Here is an 18,392-nt window from a genome sequence, read left to right on the forward strand (position 1 = left end):
CAACGCTCTTGTCAAATCTATACTTAGCTCAGCTAAACTTAAACTCTAGTGCTTTGATCTTAGTTACTAAGTTGTTGTTGCTGTTGTCTCTCCTACTAGTTCTACTCCTACTCCTACTCCTACTCTTAATCCTTAGCCACAATCGTCCTCCTTTATGTTTACTTCTTTCTTTTATAATCATCTACAACATGTGTTTTATGCTTTTGCGGGGAACTTTGTAGTCTGCCCCGTTAACTTGGCTTAAAAAGTACGGTTTTCTAAACTCTTGCAGCTAAGATTCTTCTCTCTTTACTTTCGTCTATTTTCATCCTTCCTGTTCTCACAATCTTCTATTCGTTTATAAATAACCTAAATTTTAATGTTCTTTTTTTATCTGCCTAAAAACAGCGCAAAAATGTTTGCAAAATTAAGAAAATTTCAAAAATAAATATTATAGAATCGAACGAAATAAAAAATTGCACTTTGTGTAGGAATACAGAAACTAATAGTAGGGGCTGTCGAAGGGCGGATGTGTGTGTGTGTGTGTGTTTGTTTGGGGGGTGGACGTTTGAGAGAAGACAAATGTGAGACATATGAAAAACTTAAATCCAAAACTCTTGACATTTTTCTTGTATTTGTGATTCTTGTTTACCCAGTTGCTGTTGATTGGATTTCCCTATTTGCAGTGGCGTCTTGGTTTTTATCATTTATTAAAATATTCAAAAAATTGCTTAGTTTGTGTTTTTGCCTTTGCTCTTGGAATGTTTATGCAAAATATTTCATTGCCCCATTTGCTTTCTTCTTTCCGTTGATCTTTGCATTGCTTTACTTTGACGCTTGCCACTATAGTGTGTCAGTGTGTGTGTTTGTCTGTCTGTGTGATGTTTGTAAATCCTGCATTTTCATTTGAATTCAATTTGTTTTCTTTTATTGTTTCATTTTCCATTTTGGTATTCAGTCTAAAGCAAATTACATATTGTACAAATTAAATAGAAAGAGAGAGTATATAAATCATATCTATGATAGTTGTTGTTGTTGTTTTTTCTTTTTATATGATAGGAAAACATGCACTGCACTTTTTGTTTTGGTTTAGGCTTAGGAAGACTTTTGGCGTTGTGTTTTCATTTTGTATTTATATATATATATATAATTATATATAGATTGTTAGCATATAGGCAATCCATATAATGCCAAATCATATATGTAACATAGTTAACATACATACATATGAAAAATCAAAGACTTTGCTCAGGAATGTTTGTGTGTAATGTGTATATGTGTGTGCGTGAACAATGAACAGTTTAATCCCTGCTGGAAACTTGCTGAATCTCAAACTTTCTCTCTGCCTCTCTTTCGAGATTCTGACTAGCTCTCTCCTTGCAAATGCTTCTCTCTGAGATTCTCAAAGCTAGTCCAACTCGTTATTTATGTATTTCATAAATTAAGAATTCATTCAGTTAAATCACAAATACAATGTGTGTGTAAGTGTGGGCTGTATAAGTGTGTGTTTTTGTCAAAAGAAAAAAAAATACGCTAGGCTTCAATTTCAAACACTGTACTGCCTGTCTGTCTATTGTGATCTTTCGATCTAACGATCTATCAACCCATCGACAATTTTTATGTTGATTCTTTTTTTAAGACTTACACTTAGACTCTAAAGAAATAATCGCTGCTGCATTATCTTTTTTTTCTATTTTTTCTTCTTATTGCTACTTTACTAAACATAGTTTTTTTTTGTTTTTTTTTTTTAACTCTTTTTTAACATTAAGTTGCTTTGTTTTTTTGCTTTCATTTCTGCTACTGCTGTCTGCCTTTAACTTCTCTATGCTCTCGCCTGTTGTTCCGCCTGCATTCCATTTCATTTATAAGAAAAAAAAACAGATCGCTTCCTTTTCCACTGACAAATTCACTACTTTTTCCACGTGTCACAATGAAACTAAACTACATTGCTACATTTTCATATCCGTTTCTCCATTCGCTTTAAGTGTTTTGTTTAACTCTTTCTTCTTCTTGTTGTATATGCCTCATTGTTTGCCTTGCACTCTTCACTTTCCATTCCTATGCCAACATCCTAAACGTAATCTTTACTCTTTGCTCTGCAGACAACAAAAAATACGCTATGCTATCTTCTATCTCTGCTTCGTCTTGTTCTTCTTAATTCAAGAATATATCTTAGTTGTAGTTGCTAGAAAAAAACACACACAGTTAAACGTAAAAAACTGTAGACAGCTACAAAAAATTCATTAAATCGACTGATGAGCACAAAAATATGCTAAAAACTAGTACAAGATTTCTTATTATTTCTTTATCTTCATTTTGTTGTTATTATTATCATGTTGTTTTTCTTATTCATCGGCATTCAACATCTTTTTATCTGTCATCTGTTAGACTCTAAAAACTACTAAATTGGCTGCTTACTGCATTTTTGCTAGTACTTAAATCTAATTCTTTTGTTTTTTTTTTTTCATTTTAGATTTATTTATTATTTTTCAACTTTCTGCTTCAATTTTTTGTTTTTTGCAGTTATTCAAATTAACAAAATGTGTGAAACGTTTGCAATTAACATAAATGAGAATGTTTTTCCCATTTTCTTTTCTCTTTACAAAACGAAAAACAATTTCAACTCTCGCGGGCGAGAGAGAGAGTGGGAGAAAGAGAGAGACAGGGTAAAATTGCCGCTCTCTTAGCTTTGTGCTTCAAACACTTTAGACTCTTAAAAACTGCATTTAAAATCGAATCAAAGACAAATTAAAATAGCAAAATAAAAAAATCTTGGAAAACCAAAATTTTCTTTTCTCTCATTTCTTAATTTTTCTTCAACTTCAGTTTCATAAACGACAATAAAAAATAAATGTATTCGCTTTTACTTGACTCAATAGTTTTTTTTTATATATATATTTTGTTGTCAAGCTTTTATTATTCATTTCATTTCCGTTTTCATGTTCATTTTCTTTCTTGTTTTGTTTTTCGTTTAACATACATTGCACACATTTTTGGGTTCTTCGGTTTTCATTTACTTTGCTTTATTTCGTCACAAAGTTGTTTGCTTTTGTGGTTTCTCTGTATTTTAACATTTTTACATGCGATTCTTTTCCCTCTTGCTGTTTCAATGCAATTTCTTGCTTTTCCTTATATAGATATACTTAACTAGAATTTTGCGTTTTCTTTAAATTTTTTTCATTTTTCCTTCTGTTGTTTGCAAATTGATGTTGCTTCAAGTGTTTGGTTTATTTTTAATTTTCTCTTTTCGAGAAAATGTTGCCCCCGTTCTGGTAAGTTTTTCCTGCTCTCTCTCTCTCCCTCAATGAAAATTGCGGCCCCTTTCTACTACTACTACTTGCCCGTTTTCTTGTTGCTGTTGTTTAAGCATACTATTTAGTGTATAACTAATTTCTATTATTTAAGTTTAGTCTTTGCTTTTCTTCACTTTTTACGCTCTCTTTTCCGCTCGCCTGCTTAACTCAATTGTGTATGTATTTTTCTTTCCTTTGTTGTTGCTGCTGCTTTTCCTGCTCTTCATTCATCTTTTATACATAACTCTCTTAATTATCTTTCTCTATCTTTTCTTTATTTTTTTTTTAACATTATGTTTTGTTTTTCTTAGGGAACAGCATTTTCGACTGTTATCAAACTGCCTCCTCCATTCCGACGTGGCATCCTGTTATTCTTATACTCCTCTTCTCCTGTTGTTCTTGTTGATGTTGTAGATGTTGTTGTTTTATTGTTGTTATTCCAGCGCTTAAAGCTCCCAACGCTAACCCTCGATTGCGTCCATTACTTAGTACTCAAATTGGGTACTAAAATATTATATCTGAAATAATGGAAACCAATTATGATAATAAATCATAGGGTTTGTTGTAGCTGGGAAAATCCACAAGGAACCAGGTCATATATCTAGGAAAAAGTTTCCTTTACATCCAATTATATATATCAACTTATGTTGGTTCATTGAGATTTTTAGCTTTATGTATGATATTTACCTAGTATGTATTACCAGTGTTTAGGCTGCTTAGTAACTATACTAAGTATGCGAGTAATTGTTGTAGTAGTAGTTGTAGTTGTAGTTGTATTTGTAGTTATGAGACGGCAGGAATCAATTTGAAAATAAAAGAATTGCGTTTAGTAATGAGAGAGAGTTAAAACATTTCTAAAGTCAGGAACAAGAACAGATTTTGTAGGCAAACAGGCAAGCAACAACAAGCAGCACACAAAACGAATGAAAAGAAAAAAAGAGGCGTGTATAAAAGGAAGAAGATGATAGTAAGGGAAGTAGGAAATCACCAATGATTGTGGAATTATGGGAGGCGAGTCAGAGTGAGAGTGAGAGTGAGCCAGGTGTAAGAGTCGTGAGATGGTTAAACTTTAAGCACACAGCACATGCAAAACAGTGTTGGCAAACGTAAGCAAGGTACAGCGCTCAAAGTGGGTGGCACACACACAGTGAGAGCCCGCTATAGAGTCCAATGCAAAACAACAAAGCACAACTAAAGCAGATGAATGAAGAACAGCTCAGACAAAGAGATAGAGAGAGGGAGAGAGAGAGAGAGTGAGTGGGAGACGGACTAGATAAGTCGCGGCTCAAGAAAGTAACAGACGGAAGAGATGTTCAAATAGAGACAGTGATGAATAGAGAGTAACAGAGAAACAGAGAGAGAGAGAGAGACAGAGAGACATCACTCACCTCGCGAAGACCTATTTGGGAGCGGCTTGATGTGGATACTGTGTGTATGCCTCGTCGGGTGATGCAGCTGTGCTAGCCTGTTCGGAATCTGTCATTGGCATTGTTGGTAAAATAGTTGGTGGTGGTGCATAATATGGATAAGTTGGACTAATATACTGTAACGATGGAGAAAAATTCTATAAAGGAACCGAAAAGAGAACGGAAAAAACAATGGAATAAAAGAACAGATATAGAATACGAATTATATATCAAACATCATTCGAATTTAATTGCAACGAAACTCTCTCACACCCACACACTGACGCAGAGAGACACACATTCACACATATTCATCAACAATGTTTTCAACTGAGCCACTCAATCGTCATATATGATAATACTCAAACATATATGCATATATGTATATATTCTTTGATAATTCTATGGTTAAAAGATATAAGACTCAGGTAATTTTTATGGCAAGCAAATTCGATAAGGTATTGGAGCAATGCAGAAAAGTAGACAGATAGTAGAATAAATATCTTACACTTTTTGAAATTCTGAAAACCATATAGTTTGTATTATAATATATAATGTGGCAACCAATAACTGACAGTGAACACCCCTAAGGCCACCATCAACATGGTATATCGATTATTCGATTGCTCTTTAACTCTGACATTCATATATGCAATATGTGTTTGAGTATTCTCTGAGTAGATCTTATAAGATTGCATTTGCTGACGCTCGTTGAGCACTTACAGAGTTTCCAATCTGGAGAGTGGCCAACTGCGGCATCATTGTTCCATATGGCACAGCCGTGTCGCCACTGACCATCATCGAAATGCCGCGTGCGGGCACCTGGTTGACCTCCTGCGGTTTGTACGAGGTGACGCCCAACTGGGGAGCGGCAGCCATTTGCATGTACTGCAGGGCAGAGGAGGAATACTGATAAATGTTGGGCATATGTTGCAAAGTTGATAGAATGCGCGCGTCACTCACCTGATCATCTACCTGAGTGATCGGCTGTGTCATCATATAGCCGGGTATCCATTGCGAGCCAGCGACCGGATAGCCACCCACCTGTGGTGCCCCGAAACGCGAATAGGGTACACCAATTGGTGTGCCCACATTGACGCTGACGCCGTTCTGCTGCATAGTCGGATCATAGGCAACGGGTATGCCCTCGGCGGAGACGTCGCGCCACGCGCGCGCATTCGGATCGGGCGTCTTGAAGAGATTCTTCTTTTTGGGACCGCCATCGGCGAATTTCACCAATAGGGGATCTTTGGCACCCGTTATTGTGTTACCGTTAAACATCTGTATAATTTGTTCGCACTTCTCGCGGCTCTCCATACGTGCAAAGCCAACACCTGCAAAGGCAATCCAATAAGAAGAGATTATATGGAATCCAATTGGAATGTCAACTACACTTACCCTTTGAGTTCATCTGCTGATCACGCAATATTCTAGTGGAAACGACTTGGCCAAATTTCGCTAGCATTGCCTCCAGATCGGTCTCTTTGAAGTGTGGTGGCAAATTTGCTATATACAAATTTGTGGGATCCTGTTCCTGTTGCTGTGTAGTTGTTGTACGCATAGGATAGCAGCGTGTTGTGTTGTTTGGTGTTGTTTGTGATGGTGTTGTTGTTGTTGTTGTTGTTGTTCATTATTGTTGGAGGATCAATCGTATCAGTTTTAGTTGGTTTTTTGTTTCATTGTGTTTGAAAGTTTGCACACAAAATATTTTAACATACACAAACAAAAGCAGTTTTAACAAAAGCGTATGTTGTATGTGTGTGAGCGAGAGTGTGTGTGTGTGTGTTTAATTAATGTGTGTTTGTGTTTGTTTGAATGAGCGACAAAGACGACGCATTTTCAAAGAGAGAGAGACAGAGAGGAGGAAAGAAAATTTAAACGTAGAAATTTTGTCATTAGTAAAAATTTTAGTACATTTAGTTTTTTTTTTTTTTTTTTTTTTTTTGCAAAATTCTGTTATTGGTAACTGGCTTTGTGTCTGTGAGTGTGTCTGTTGAGTGAGTGTTGGCGTGTGTGTGTCTGTTAAGTGTGCCTGACTTTATGTTGCATGTTGTCTGTGTGTGTGGGTCTGTAATGCCAAGACCTAATAGATTGCTTAATTAAATAAATACCTAGAGAAACACATAACGAATTCAAAGAGAATTCGCTAATAGACCTAGATCGGAACTATATACAAATTGTATGGGTACAGTTAGATGTTGGATGTATGTATGTATGCACGTGTATGTCTGTACTGTATGTATGCACGTGTATGTATGTACTGTATGTAAGATGATTGTATGTATGTAGAGTCGCCTAGTTATGCACTTAATTAAGTTAAATACCTGATCTCTTATATGTCTTAAAGTTTTTTTTTTTTTTTTTTTGTTTACTTAGAATTTAGTTGTTCTTTGTTGTTTTCATTGATTTATATTTTATATAATAAATATATATATATAGATAGATATCTTAGTTAGTTTTTGGCCGGCGCAGGTTTGTAGCATTTTGCGTACTCAAACAACAAACTTGGTAGGTTGATTATATGGCTGGCTATAACTTCAAATATACGATTACAGTTTATACAGTTTTTTGAGAGATACATGTTATGTTGATTATATATTTCGATCTATATATAGAGAGAGAAGATTAAATGGTTCATCAATTCTAAATATATTTCTAGCTAATTTAGTTACTTTACGTTACGTTACGTTACGTTAGACTTTAATGCGTTACGTAGAAAATAAAGCGAAACGTTTTAATGAGCTCCTTAATGTCAGCTATCTATAATGTTTCTATAGCTATATATATAGTAATTATATATATTCGATTATAGAGTTTTATTTCTTGATTTGTTTACAAGTTTACATATTTACTGATTTCTTCATTTCTATCTAAACAATTTTTAAAATGTATCTAAAATACTTATAATGATTGTCGCTATACAAATCGAAGAGCTATATGGGTTTATAGTTTTTTTCTGCTTAGGAATTCTCTATACTGGACCACGTCAGGTTTAATACTTTATTATCGAGTTGTAGTTAACTACTTAAATCAAAAATATATATATAATAAATAATAGCTAAATATACGAAGATAACTGTTCAGGGAAGATGATCTCTGTTTAAGCATGAAGATGGTATTTCCGATCCTCATACAAGTTCATGGACTTAAGATCCTTGGCTAAATTATACTCATATTATTATTCTCCTGAACAGTTTTCTTACAGATCTTATATCATATAAAATTATATTAATGTATATATATTCTAATAACCAATTAACTAAATGAAAGGATTATAAATTATGAATATACATATGTTCCAGGAGAACAGCTGATACAATATATCATATAGTCTAGCAGAGATGAGAACATATGCACATGTATTGTATATCAGGATATTATACGTAAAAATATAAATGACTTTGTAAAAATTACTTAATGATATGGCGGAGGTACTTCAAACTCGGAACAGTTCAGTGCTCTATCATAATTCATTGTAGTTCTCTAATCTGCTAGACTATATCAACTGCGGTAAGCCGAAGTTAATTCAATTACTACCTGCTGCTATGATAATACCTTTTATGAGCTAGCTCTTTATACATGATAGCTAGACGATATATGTGCTACTTCTTATAGAGTTATAAAACTAATTCGTATACCTGGCGAATGTTGGAAATGTGGAAATCAACTGTGGAAAATCAAGAATCGCTTTTAATGCAATTAATTAACCAACAAATCCGCTAAATATTTTTTTCTCTCGATTATAATTTTTAATTGTTGAAATAAATACGTATTTCTATTTCTGCTAAAGGAGGATTAAGAACGTGAATTAAAACAATTATTATAATAAATACCAAAGAGGGGGAGAGCGAGAGGCGAAAGGGGTACAAACAAATAAATTAATGAATGCATTTGCCTTCAATTAATATTTAATGTACACTAAAATTGAAACGCATTTTCAATGCATATTTAATATTTAGCATTTTGGCAGCTAAACTCGCTGAACGCTGATGAGAAAATATATATATTAGCTACGATTATATTTCATGATAATAAATGCAAATAATTTCTTGTGTAGTCTCTGCCGTAGTTAGATAAATGGCCGAATTTTCAATTATGAATGTTAATAAAAACATGTTTAAGCTACGCTAAATATGATTTATATATGGATTACTAAATTGGATATTAAATATGTATTACTAGAATATTTGTGTTTGGATGTGGGAATCAAGTATATTGGGGGAATAGATAGTACGATATACAAGTATGTTTCAATATAGAAATATATAGTTTAACAACACTACAAACTAGGGTTTCGGCTATGGTTTTGGAGAGGGTTTTAGGTGGGGACTCAGATTGTGTTGAAACTAAAAACTTAAATCATAATAAGCTAAATCGAGATTCAACAGCAACAACAACCGAAATTGCTGGCAATTTATTTAGCCCACGCAAATGCTGCGTGGGAGTCGCACAGAAAGTTGCGACCGACTTTGTGGCTGAACTGAAATTGCAAATGCGAAACGAAATGAAATAAAAAGGGATACGAGAAAGGAGAGCACACAGAGAGTCAGAGACAGAGAGAGAGAGAGCACCCCGAAATGATGAAATACCTCAGTTGACCTTTAAGGGCTGTGCGTGGGTTTCCTTGAAATGCAATGCAAATTCCGGGTGGGGCGGGCAAGGAAACTTTAAAATCAAATTTAAAGTCGAATCTCATTTGGCATTTCACATATTCTGATGCAAATGGGAGCCCCTAAGCTCCAACTGCAGATTAAAGAGGAAATGGTACTTTAAAAGTATTCCAATTGAAATATAAAGTAGAGCTGCATAAGCAGATGAAAACTTAGTTTAAGGAAAGCTGCTTTGCTTCGTTACTTAAAAAGTAATATACAGCGATAATCAAAAATAATAATAATAATACCGTACACTTATAAAATAAAATATAAAATTATACTTAAAAACAAAAGCTATTTGAGGCAGCTGTGTAAACGAATTGTAATGTTGGGAGGTAACGTTGGGCACTTGTCAAATGTGGATTTTAGTACAAGGTTAGACACGGATTACGGATTACGGATTAAGGGGGGTCTCGGTGTGGGCTGGGTCGGGGTACAGGAGGATAGTTTGCGGTGTGAGGGGTGAGTATTACTTGCATGCAAACAAACGTACAATGGCCGGCCTATGAAGCACCCAGATACCCACTTTGGCCATCTGAGCTTGCACGCCCTTCGCCTGCAGTCCCTTGACGGCCCCCTCAGCGTAGGCCGGCTGCTCGAAGTCGACGAAGCCGTAACCTGTAAGAAACATATTTTGTTTTTGTTTTGTTTTCGTTTTTCGTTGTTGTTATTTTTTGCGTTTTGTGTATTTTGTTTTACAGGGGGCGGAGGTGGAATTTTTTTAATTGCATGTTGAAAGACATATATATAAATATATATATAATTTGTATAAGTAGAATAAGAGTATTTAAATTGCGTTTTATTTTTTTTTTTTTTATTATTATTTTTAATTTTAAAGTTCACACAGTTTTACAAAAGATGAAAAGGAACAAAATTGGATTCAAGATTAATTTATTTCCGCACGTGCAAAATAAGTTTCAAAGTGATGAAAAACAAACAAAACAAAAACAAAATATATCATTTGAAAAAATGAGAGGGAGAGAGAGAAAGAGAAAGAAAAATAGAAAGAGAGAATGGTAAAAATAAATTAATAATTTCTCATATTTTAGCTGTAACGTATAAAGAGAACAACAAACGGGAATTGTTAAACAAATAATTAAAGAAATATATATATATAAATTTTATATACATATATACAGGTATTTATTTATATCTGTATATATGTATATCAAATAAATCAAGTTACTGAGTAATGTAGGCCTTTCATATACACACACACACGCACATAATTATTTGTACAGCTTGTTGCTTGCTGGCAAACGTTATATATATATTTATAGGAGCGGATATTATCAATATATAAATATCATTAGCATTAGTAATATAGAGTATATATATATATATAGAGGGCATATCGGGGAGGCTTAGTAGGGGTGCAGTAGTAGATAGGTGAATGCATGAATGATTCGATTGCAAAATGAGAATTATACGAAATTATAAAATCATAATTTCACTTAATCAAATGAAAGCCGAAGAAGAGAAAAATCGACAATTTTATCTGCCAATTGATTAATTTTTAGTTGAATAATAAATACATCAAAATACCAGACACAATTAATGAGAACGAGCAAAAATATGTAAAGGAAAAACTATATACGTAAGTAGAAGTAAAAAAAACAAAAACAAACAGTACCAAATATTAAATATGCCTAGTACTCAAAGGAATTGAGAGAGTGAGTGATAGAGAAGGAACAAAAGTTCTCCTCTAAGGAAAAAGATAGATATATCTAGATCTAGTATTTGTTTGTTAACCTTTTGACCTTTTGAGTACTGCGCATATTTATAAACTAATACAAAATACGAACAAAGAGAAAAGAGAAAAGAAAATCCTTGAAAGAAATCATCGATTATTATTTTGTATACTTTTTTTTCTCTTTTTTTTTTTTTATTACATAACACATACTAATAATACATATACAAAAAACACACATAAATAAAATAATGATGAGAATGGTGAAGAAAAAAATACCTTTACATTTGTTTGTTGTTTTATCTAAAATAGCCTTGGTTGATATTATTGTTCCGTATCTGTAAGGGAGAGAAAAAGAAGGGAAACGGGTGGACCCGGTGAATTAGTCAACGAAATGGACATATGTACGCTATAAATATGTAAAGTAGACGTAAAACTAATTACAAGACTCTTGCATGTCACGAACTTCTCTCACTCTCACTCTCACTTTCACTCCTTCTCTCTCTCGCTCCCTCTCGCTTTCTAAGTTTGACTCATAATATAGTCGACTATATTTAATGTCTGTTTGATTGTCATAAGCTGTGCGTGGTCGCTGGCTTGACTTTTTCTATTATTTCCTTTCTGCTTCATTGTTGATTTTAACTAAACGACACGCTTCACTCTGTGCTGGCCCAAAAGGATACCAGCCGAGCACTATAAGGCAATTAAATAGTCATTAAAATGCAATATTAATATCGCGCGCTGAAAAGTAGGCAACGAATTATATTTCGTTGGAAATTGCTCATTTGAGCTTGGACCAGCGGCAAATTAAATCGATATCAGCATAGTTACAGACATCGATAATACAAACACACCATCGCATAGTGCTATATGAATAAATGCTTTTATGCACACACACACACATATATATATATATATATATATATATATATATAGTATATATGTATGTAGCTATAATAACATTAAAGCTGCCCAAGCAAATAAGCCGCTTATTTTGATTGCCTGGCAGTCAAGCAGCTGCAAACAGAGTGAAAAAAATAATAGAATAGAATAAAGGGTGGGCTTAGGCCCACCAACACTCGTCCAGCCAGGCGACGCTATAAAAAAGAGCCAAATTCACCTTCAATTTAATAAGTTGACTTGTAATTATTAGCCCCTCTCTAGCTAAGGCGCAACTCGTGTACGCCCCCTTCTTGACTCGCTGCTTTGGTTTTTCTCTCTTCCTCTTCTTCTACATTCTGTAAGCTTGTTTGATATTTTTATTTTCATTAATTTTTATGTGCATGGCCTTTAATAGTTTCATAAATATATATATATATATATATACTATATTTTTTTTCTTCGTTATTTTGTTGTTGGCCCACATAGAGTGGGCCACATTGCGTATGCGTTATGTACACAACATACCACATCATAATCATTTGCAAGTGGTTCTAGTGGAAGTTCTGCTATTTGTTTTTATATTCGTGATGAAGCGTTTGCTCTAATTAGTGGATTTTTGTTTAGTTTTGCTAAAACTCGTTTCCTGCGGTCTGGGGGGCAGACGGCCAGTCCGACCGAAGCGCGGGGGCTGAGGCATACAAAATATATATATATATGTATATAATTTTTGGGGGTTGCTTGCCCTCTGACTGGATAGTGAGAGGTCTATTGAATTGGATATATGTGTACGGGTGTGTATGAGTGTGTGTGTGTGTGTGGCCTTTGTAGAAACTCAACGAAGCGGAATGAGCTGAGGCTAAGCTGCTCATTAGCAGCTGGAATGAGGCATGAATTGAGTTTAAGCTTTCGGCCATGTCCGCAACACAATTCTCTCTCCAGCCAGGGGTTACTGGGCCAGGCATAGTTTCAATAGAATCGATACGACTACAGTTTAGCTTGAATTATCTATATTTCATGTATGCGACGCTTGCTTTGATTTACGCTTAACAAGCGAGGCGGAGCTGGTTTCAATAAAAATAATTATATCTCTTCGAGCTACTCGTTTGGAAATGCGTTCAATTTACAGGACATAAATATAACATTTATTATGATTCACACCGAACAGTTGGCGGGAACTGGCAGCCAAGACACCTGACTTGGCTAGATCTTAAGTCATGTGCTGTCTTTATTAAATTTAAATTTCATGTAGACTTTTTCTGTTTCTATTGAGACTTTGGCTATATCTACGTTTTTTCCTTTGGCTTCTTTCTTACATATTAAATTATGTATAACTTATTATTTGGCATAACTGATACTCACTGTGCACACATGTTGATCAGATCCTTATCGGTTGTGCCCTGCTGCAGTCCGCGTATGTAGAGGTTTGTCTTTGACAACTGCTCGCCGCCCTGTTGATTTTGATTCTGTGCCGTGCCGTTGGGACCCATTGTGGTGTTTGTGTTTGTCGTGTTGCTCAGACTGGTGCTCAGTGTGCCGCTCTGGGAGCCCGTGTTCGATGAGCTGCTCGAGTTCGTGTTGCTCGGTGAGGCTGCAGTTGGCACACGCTGGCCGTACTGAAGAGTCAAGAAAGAGAACGCACAAAAGAGAGAGAATGAGTTAAGTATAAAATATGTGGATTTAGAGTGTGCATTATTATAGTTAGATTGACAACAAGCTGTCCACAAAATATGCACACACAGAAATATGCAATGCGTGCCCCCCCGCCTCGCCCTGCCCTGCCCTGCATCCCGTTTCCGATAATATTAAGCGATATTTCCAATGTCTGTTTCACAACCTTGTCTGTCTTTGTCTGTTGATATGTATATGTGTGTGTGTGTGTGTGTATCAGAGATAAAGTATTTTTATTGAAATTCCAGTCAGCCATACGAAGTTATTGAATGGCTCAGCTTGAGTCAATGCTATACAAACACACACATACGCACACATTCATACATACACATACAATGCAGAACACAAGCATGCATATTTAGGTGTAGCTGAGGTACAGTTGGCAAAGGATACACAGAAAGGCATGTGGACCAAACTGTGATGATGGCGTTTTTCACTTAAAATGCCACAAAACAGTACAAGTGCATATGTGCATGTGCATGTGCATTGGCATGTGTGCATGTGTACATGTGTGTGTGTGTGCTCATACAGCGCTGCAGGATATTTGGCAGCATTGCACGCCAGGCGTTGAAAATCTATAAAATTTGTATGTAACACACAAAAGCGCACACGAACAGCTCCACAGCTCCACAGCTCTGCAGCTCCACTTGATTCACTTTTATTCTGTGCGCCTTCTTCTTCTCGTTTTTATTATTTTTGGAAATTTGCCAAATATAAAAATGCAGCGTATATCCATTTTTTTTCTCGTCAGCATCAAATGCAAGTTTTCTTTTTCATAAATAAATATCAGCTCGAGTTCAGTTGCAAGCGAATCGCGCAAGAAAGAGAGAAATAATAGAACAATGTTGAGGTACAGGTAACATCTGACTGCAACTGCCCAATAATTTAATTGTGAAAGCATATCATATGTCATGTCTAGTGTCATGTTAGTTGCCACATTTTGTGGCATACGATTGGATAGCCGCTGTTGCAGCTGCAACCGCAGCGATAAGCGAAACAATTAAATACCACAAGAGCAACAACAACAACAACAGCAAAATATAAAAATTAAAAGTACACAGAAAAATCACAGTTTGATATTTTAATATTAATAAAAATCAACCACAAAACGAAAACACGACTCAACTAAATTAAAATTAATTAAATTCATTTTATGGCTTATTTTTATATCAATTTTGCTGTTGATTTTTTATGTGGCAAAACATTTGGAGTTCCCAATAATTCAAATTGGGGGCGTAACGTGTTAACGCCCATAATATACAGAGAAATGAAGTCTAAAAGACATGCAAGACTGGAAGATACTCTAGGAGAGATAGAGAGAGAGGGAGTGAGAGAGATAGAAAGAGAGAGTTAGAGAAAGAAGATGGAATTTACTGTGAGGACGAGAGTTAGAAAAAGAAGGAAAAAGGTAGAACTTACTGAGAGAGAGATATAGAGAGAGAGAGATATATAGAGAGAGAGATATAGAGAGACATATATAGAGAGACAAATCGAGATATAGAGAGAGAAAGTTAAAGTAGGCTGAATTTACTGAAACAGAGATGGTAAAATTTTTGAAAAGTTTTCTATTTGATATGCGTAGACAGATCTCTCTAGGCAACTGAAACAAAGAGCATGTATGTATAGCCATAAAGAATGGAATATGCATAAGTACACCCCAGATATGGAAAGGCAAAGAGTGACAGCATCACAGAAAGAGTTTTCAGCATATCATAATGATATAAATAATATGTAAGCGCCACTTAAATTCATGAAAATTGCATAGAACGACCTTTCATCGCTTACATATATTTAAATAAAATGAACTGTCTATTTGTCTGTTTGCCTACCTCGACTTGCTCAGCTTTTGAAGCATGTGTGAGAATTTGATTGACAATTGACAATGTTCTTGTTGTTATTGTTGTTGTTGTTGCCACTGCTGATGGTGCGTGATTTGGTTTGCTGTGCTTCAAGTGCTCAACTGGCACTTGAAGTGTGATGCAGACAGGGGCGGCAAGCAGCTGAAATTTGCTTTATCAGCAGGCGAAATACCAAAAGGGCAGAAGTGTGGCAGGGGGAGGGGGCAGCAGCAGCAGCAGCAGCAACAGAATTGTACTTGGTAAGAAGGCAACTCTGCAGCAAGCTGTCGCCTACACGCTTTTTATATAATATCCTCTTCCGTTTATTTGCTTTTGCCTCTTCTCTTTCTTCTCTTTTTTTTTTGACAATTTCTCACAGTGTGTGTGTGTTGAGAAGCATTGAAGCGCGAATGTAACAAAACAAATATTGCGAATGCTGATAAAATATTTGATACAACTGGAAAGGGACACGGAGCAGCAACAGCAGTAGAGCAGCATATGAAAAGATGCAAAGAACTGAGATGAGACGAGACGAGACGAGACGAGACGAGGCGGCACGAGATGAGATGAGATGAGAGTGAGTTCAAGTGCGAGTTCATTTCTTTTGCACAGCTTTTGTTATCTTTTCTGCCAGCACAAGTACTTACGCTATATATGTGTGCGTGTGTGTGTGTACACTTAAGCATAACTACTTCTCACACTCTCGCTCTCTCTCTCTATACATATCTCTGTCTCTCTCTATGTAGATACAATAATTTTGGGCCCTTGTCGCTTGTCTTGTGTCTCGCTTTCTTGTAATTAAATAATAAATTCTGCTGAAAATTTGTTGTATGCTGTCTCAAGTCTGATGACTATTTGCATGTGTGTACGACTCTGACTCTCTCTCTCTCTCTCACACATTCTCTTTCTCTCTGTATATATGTGTGTAATATGCTCATACGCCCCGTATGCCAATGAACTTCTTTTGTATTTGTTGCTGTCTGATAATGAAATTATATCGTTCGCATAATTTAATGCGCACAGCAAAAGGCATAAAATAAACATACAAACAAACAAATACACACACACGCATACACATACGCACACTCTATGCCTTATATGTATTTGTGTATGCCTATGTATGCGTGTCACTCCCAAAATGGGCGAGCGTCGAGCTGGCTGCCGTTTTATTAAAAAAAAAAAAAAAAAAAAGAAATACAAATAAAAAATTAAGTTTCTTTTCTTTTTTTGTTTTTTGCAAAATTGCGTCATTTGCAAAATATTTCGAGGCACAGCAGCGAAAACAACAAAACCAAAAACAACAGCGAGGGAAACAAAAACAATAACAATAGTAGCAGCAATAACAACAACAACAATAACAATTACTACTCTCTCTATTTTTTTTTGGCAGTCGCTTTGTTAAATTTATCTTTGGCATTAGGAAATATATATATATATGTATATATGTCTTATTCTCTACCTTCTCTTCCGCTGGCGAACACGTGTGCAGAGTTTTAGCTAATTTTGTGTTTCCCTCACTTTATTACACTCTTCCTCTTACTCATTGCCATTTTCTTCTTCTTCTTCTTTTTCTTCTGTGGCTGCTGCTGCTGCTTTGGGTTCATGTTTAAGTGCATAGTTGTAGTAATTTATATTGTTATTTATGTGCATTGTTGTTGTTGCTCATAGTTTTAGTTAACATTAACCTTTTGCCATTATTTATGTGACTTTCATTTGTTTAGTCAGCTATATTGCGCAAACATTATACGACAGAGTGAAAGAGAAAGAGACGGGTGCAGCGACAGTGCGAGTGAGTGAGGGAAACAAAAGACAATCGCAGCAATAATGATAAAAATACAATTTAATGGCATAAGCTAAACATTTTGATTGCCTCCATCCACAGAGAGACACACACACATAACAATGTTAATAATCACGTTGATAATGACGATAATGATAATGCTGATGATATAGCAAACGGATGCCAATCACGCAACTGCAAACAGTCCAGAGACTCTCGACTGTAATAAAGGTAAAGGCAGTTAAACGAACATGTTTAACGAGTCACACATATGTGTGTACGTGTGTGTGTGTGTGTGTGGGTTACAAAGAGTTAGGAGGTGCTTGCATATTAACCTCATAGATGAGTAAACTATTCGAAAAGTAGGTTAAGATATACGTAGTCAGCTTTACTTCAGCAAGCAAACAATGCAAAAAGCAATAAGCTGGTAACCCTAATAAGCGATGTTTAGGATGACCAAACTCTGGTAAATCCATTGTTCATAAAAGCTTTTAAGAGAAGACTTTGCAAATGCTTCGATATGTATTCACATTTCAGTGTGTTCATACGTCACATAAAGCTGTTTGAGGTTTACCAACACTAATTTCTTTCAATTTCTCCCTTTTCACTTATTGCTCACACTTAATTCATAAGCTAAGCCTTATTTATTGCCACCCCGTTCCGCACTTAAAGCAATGCATAAAGCATTCACGCCAAGTCATATACAACTGCCATTCCATTAAGATCGAGTGATTCTTTCTGCTCTTCTGCTGTCTTCACCCAACTAGCAGAGTTGGTTTTAAAAACGGACACGGTCTCCAGTCGAGTCGAGTCAGTCACGTGCCAAAAGCGCCTCAAGACTGAGAGACCCAAAACAAAACCGGACCAAATACAAATGGACTCGTTTTTGATTTATGATGTCGCCGACATGAGCGCCATATAATTCATTTAAGCAGCGTCCGTTCTCTAAAGAAACTCTCTGTCTGCTCACTCTCTCTCCCTCTCTCTCTCTCTCTCTCGCCGTTTCGCTCGTTTTATGTATGCATCTCTATCTGTCTGTCTCTACTAATAAATCAAAGGCACAGTCGCATTGCACTTGTGCCAAAAACTTAAACATAAATCCACTCAATCACGATGGGCGACAGTTATTATTTGTCCCAATGTCAACCCGTTGCTGGATTGAGATATAACTATATATATATATAGATGCAGATATATGTACATA

The 18,392-nt window shown here is 35.6% G+C and overlaps 1 protein-coding gene across 15 annotated transcripts in view; it reads right to left on the bottom strand.

Annotated features, from left to right (window-relative positions):
* Window positions 1–3,205: 3,205 nt before the first annotated feature.
* Window positions 3,206–18,392, bottom strand: part of LOC6582444 (protein alan shepard) — a 158,954-nt gene continuing 143,767 nt past the window's right edge. For 4 of the 15 annotated variants that reach the window (XM_044009914.1, XM_044009918.1, XM_044009917.1 and 1 more), the window contains 9 exons: window positions 13,262–13,515; window positions 11,300–11,358; window positions 9,824–9,948; window positions 6,077–6,218; window positions 5,642–6,012; window positions 5,402–5,587; window positions 4,661–4,836; window positions 3,960–3,995; window positions 3,206–3,790 (listed from right to left, as the gene is read on the bottom strand). In XM_044009914.1, the coding sequence (XP_043865849.1) occupies window positions 4,672–4,836; window positions 5,402–5,587; window positions 5,642–6,012; window positions 6,077–6,218; window positions 9,824–9,948; window positions 11,300–11,358; window positions 13,262–13,515 (1,302 nt within the window). In that variant the 3' untranslated portion in view covers window positions 3,206–3,790; window positions 3,960–3,995; window positions 4,661–4,671. Of the gene's footprint in view, window positions 3,791–3,959; window positions 4,001–4,660; window positions 4,837–5,401; window positions 5,588–5,641; window positions 6,013–6,076; window positions 6,219–9,823; window positions 9,949–11,299; window positions 11,359–13,261; window positions 13,516–18,392 lie in introns of those variants that run through there. The other 11 variants (XR_006357608.1, XM_032731298.2, XM_044009915.1 and 8 more) reach the window with 11 other exon arrangements.

This window comes from Drosophila mojavensis, unplaced genomic scaffold (genome assembly GCF_018153725.1).
Source record: "Drosophila mojavensis isolate 15081-1352.22 unplaced genomic scaffold, ASM1815372v1 contig_74, whole genome shotgun sequence".
Classification (NCBI taxonomy): domain Eukaryota; kingdom Metazoa; phylum Arthropoda; class Insecta; order Diptera; family Drosophilidae; genus Drosophila; species Drosophila mojavensis.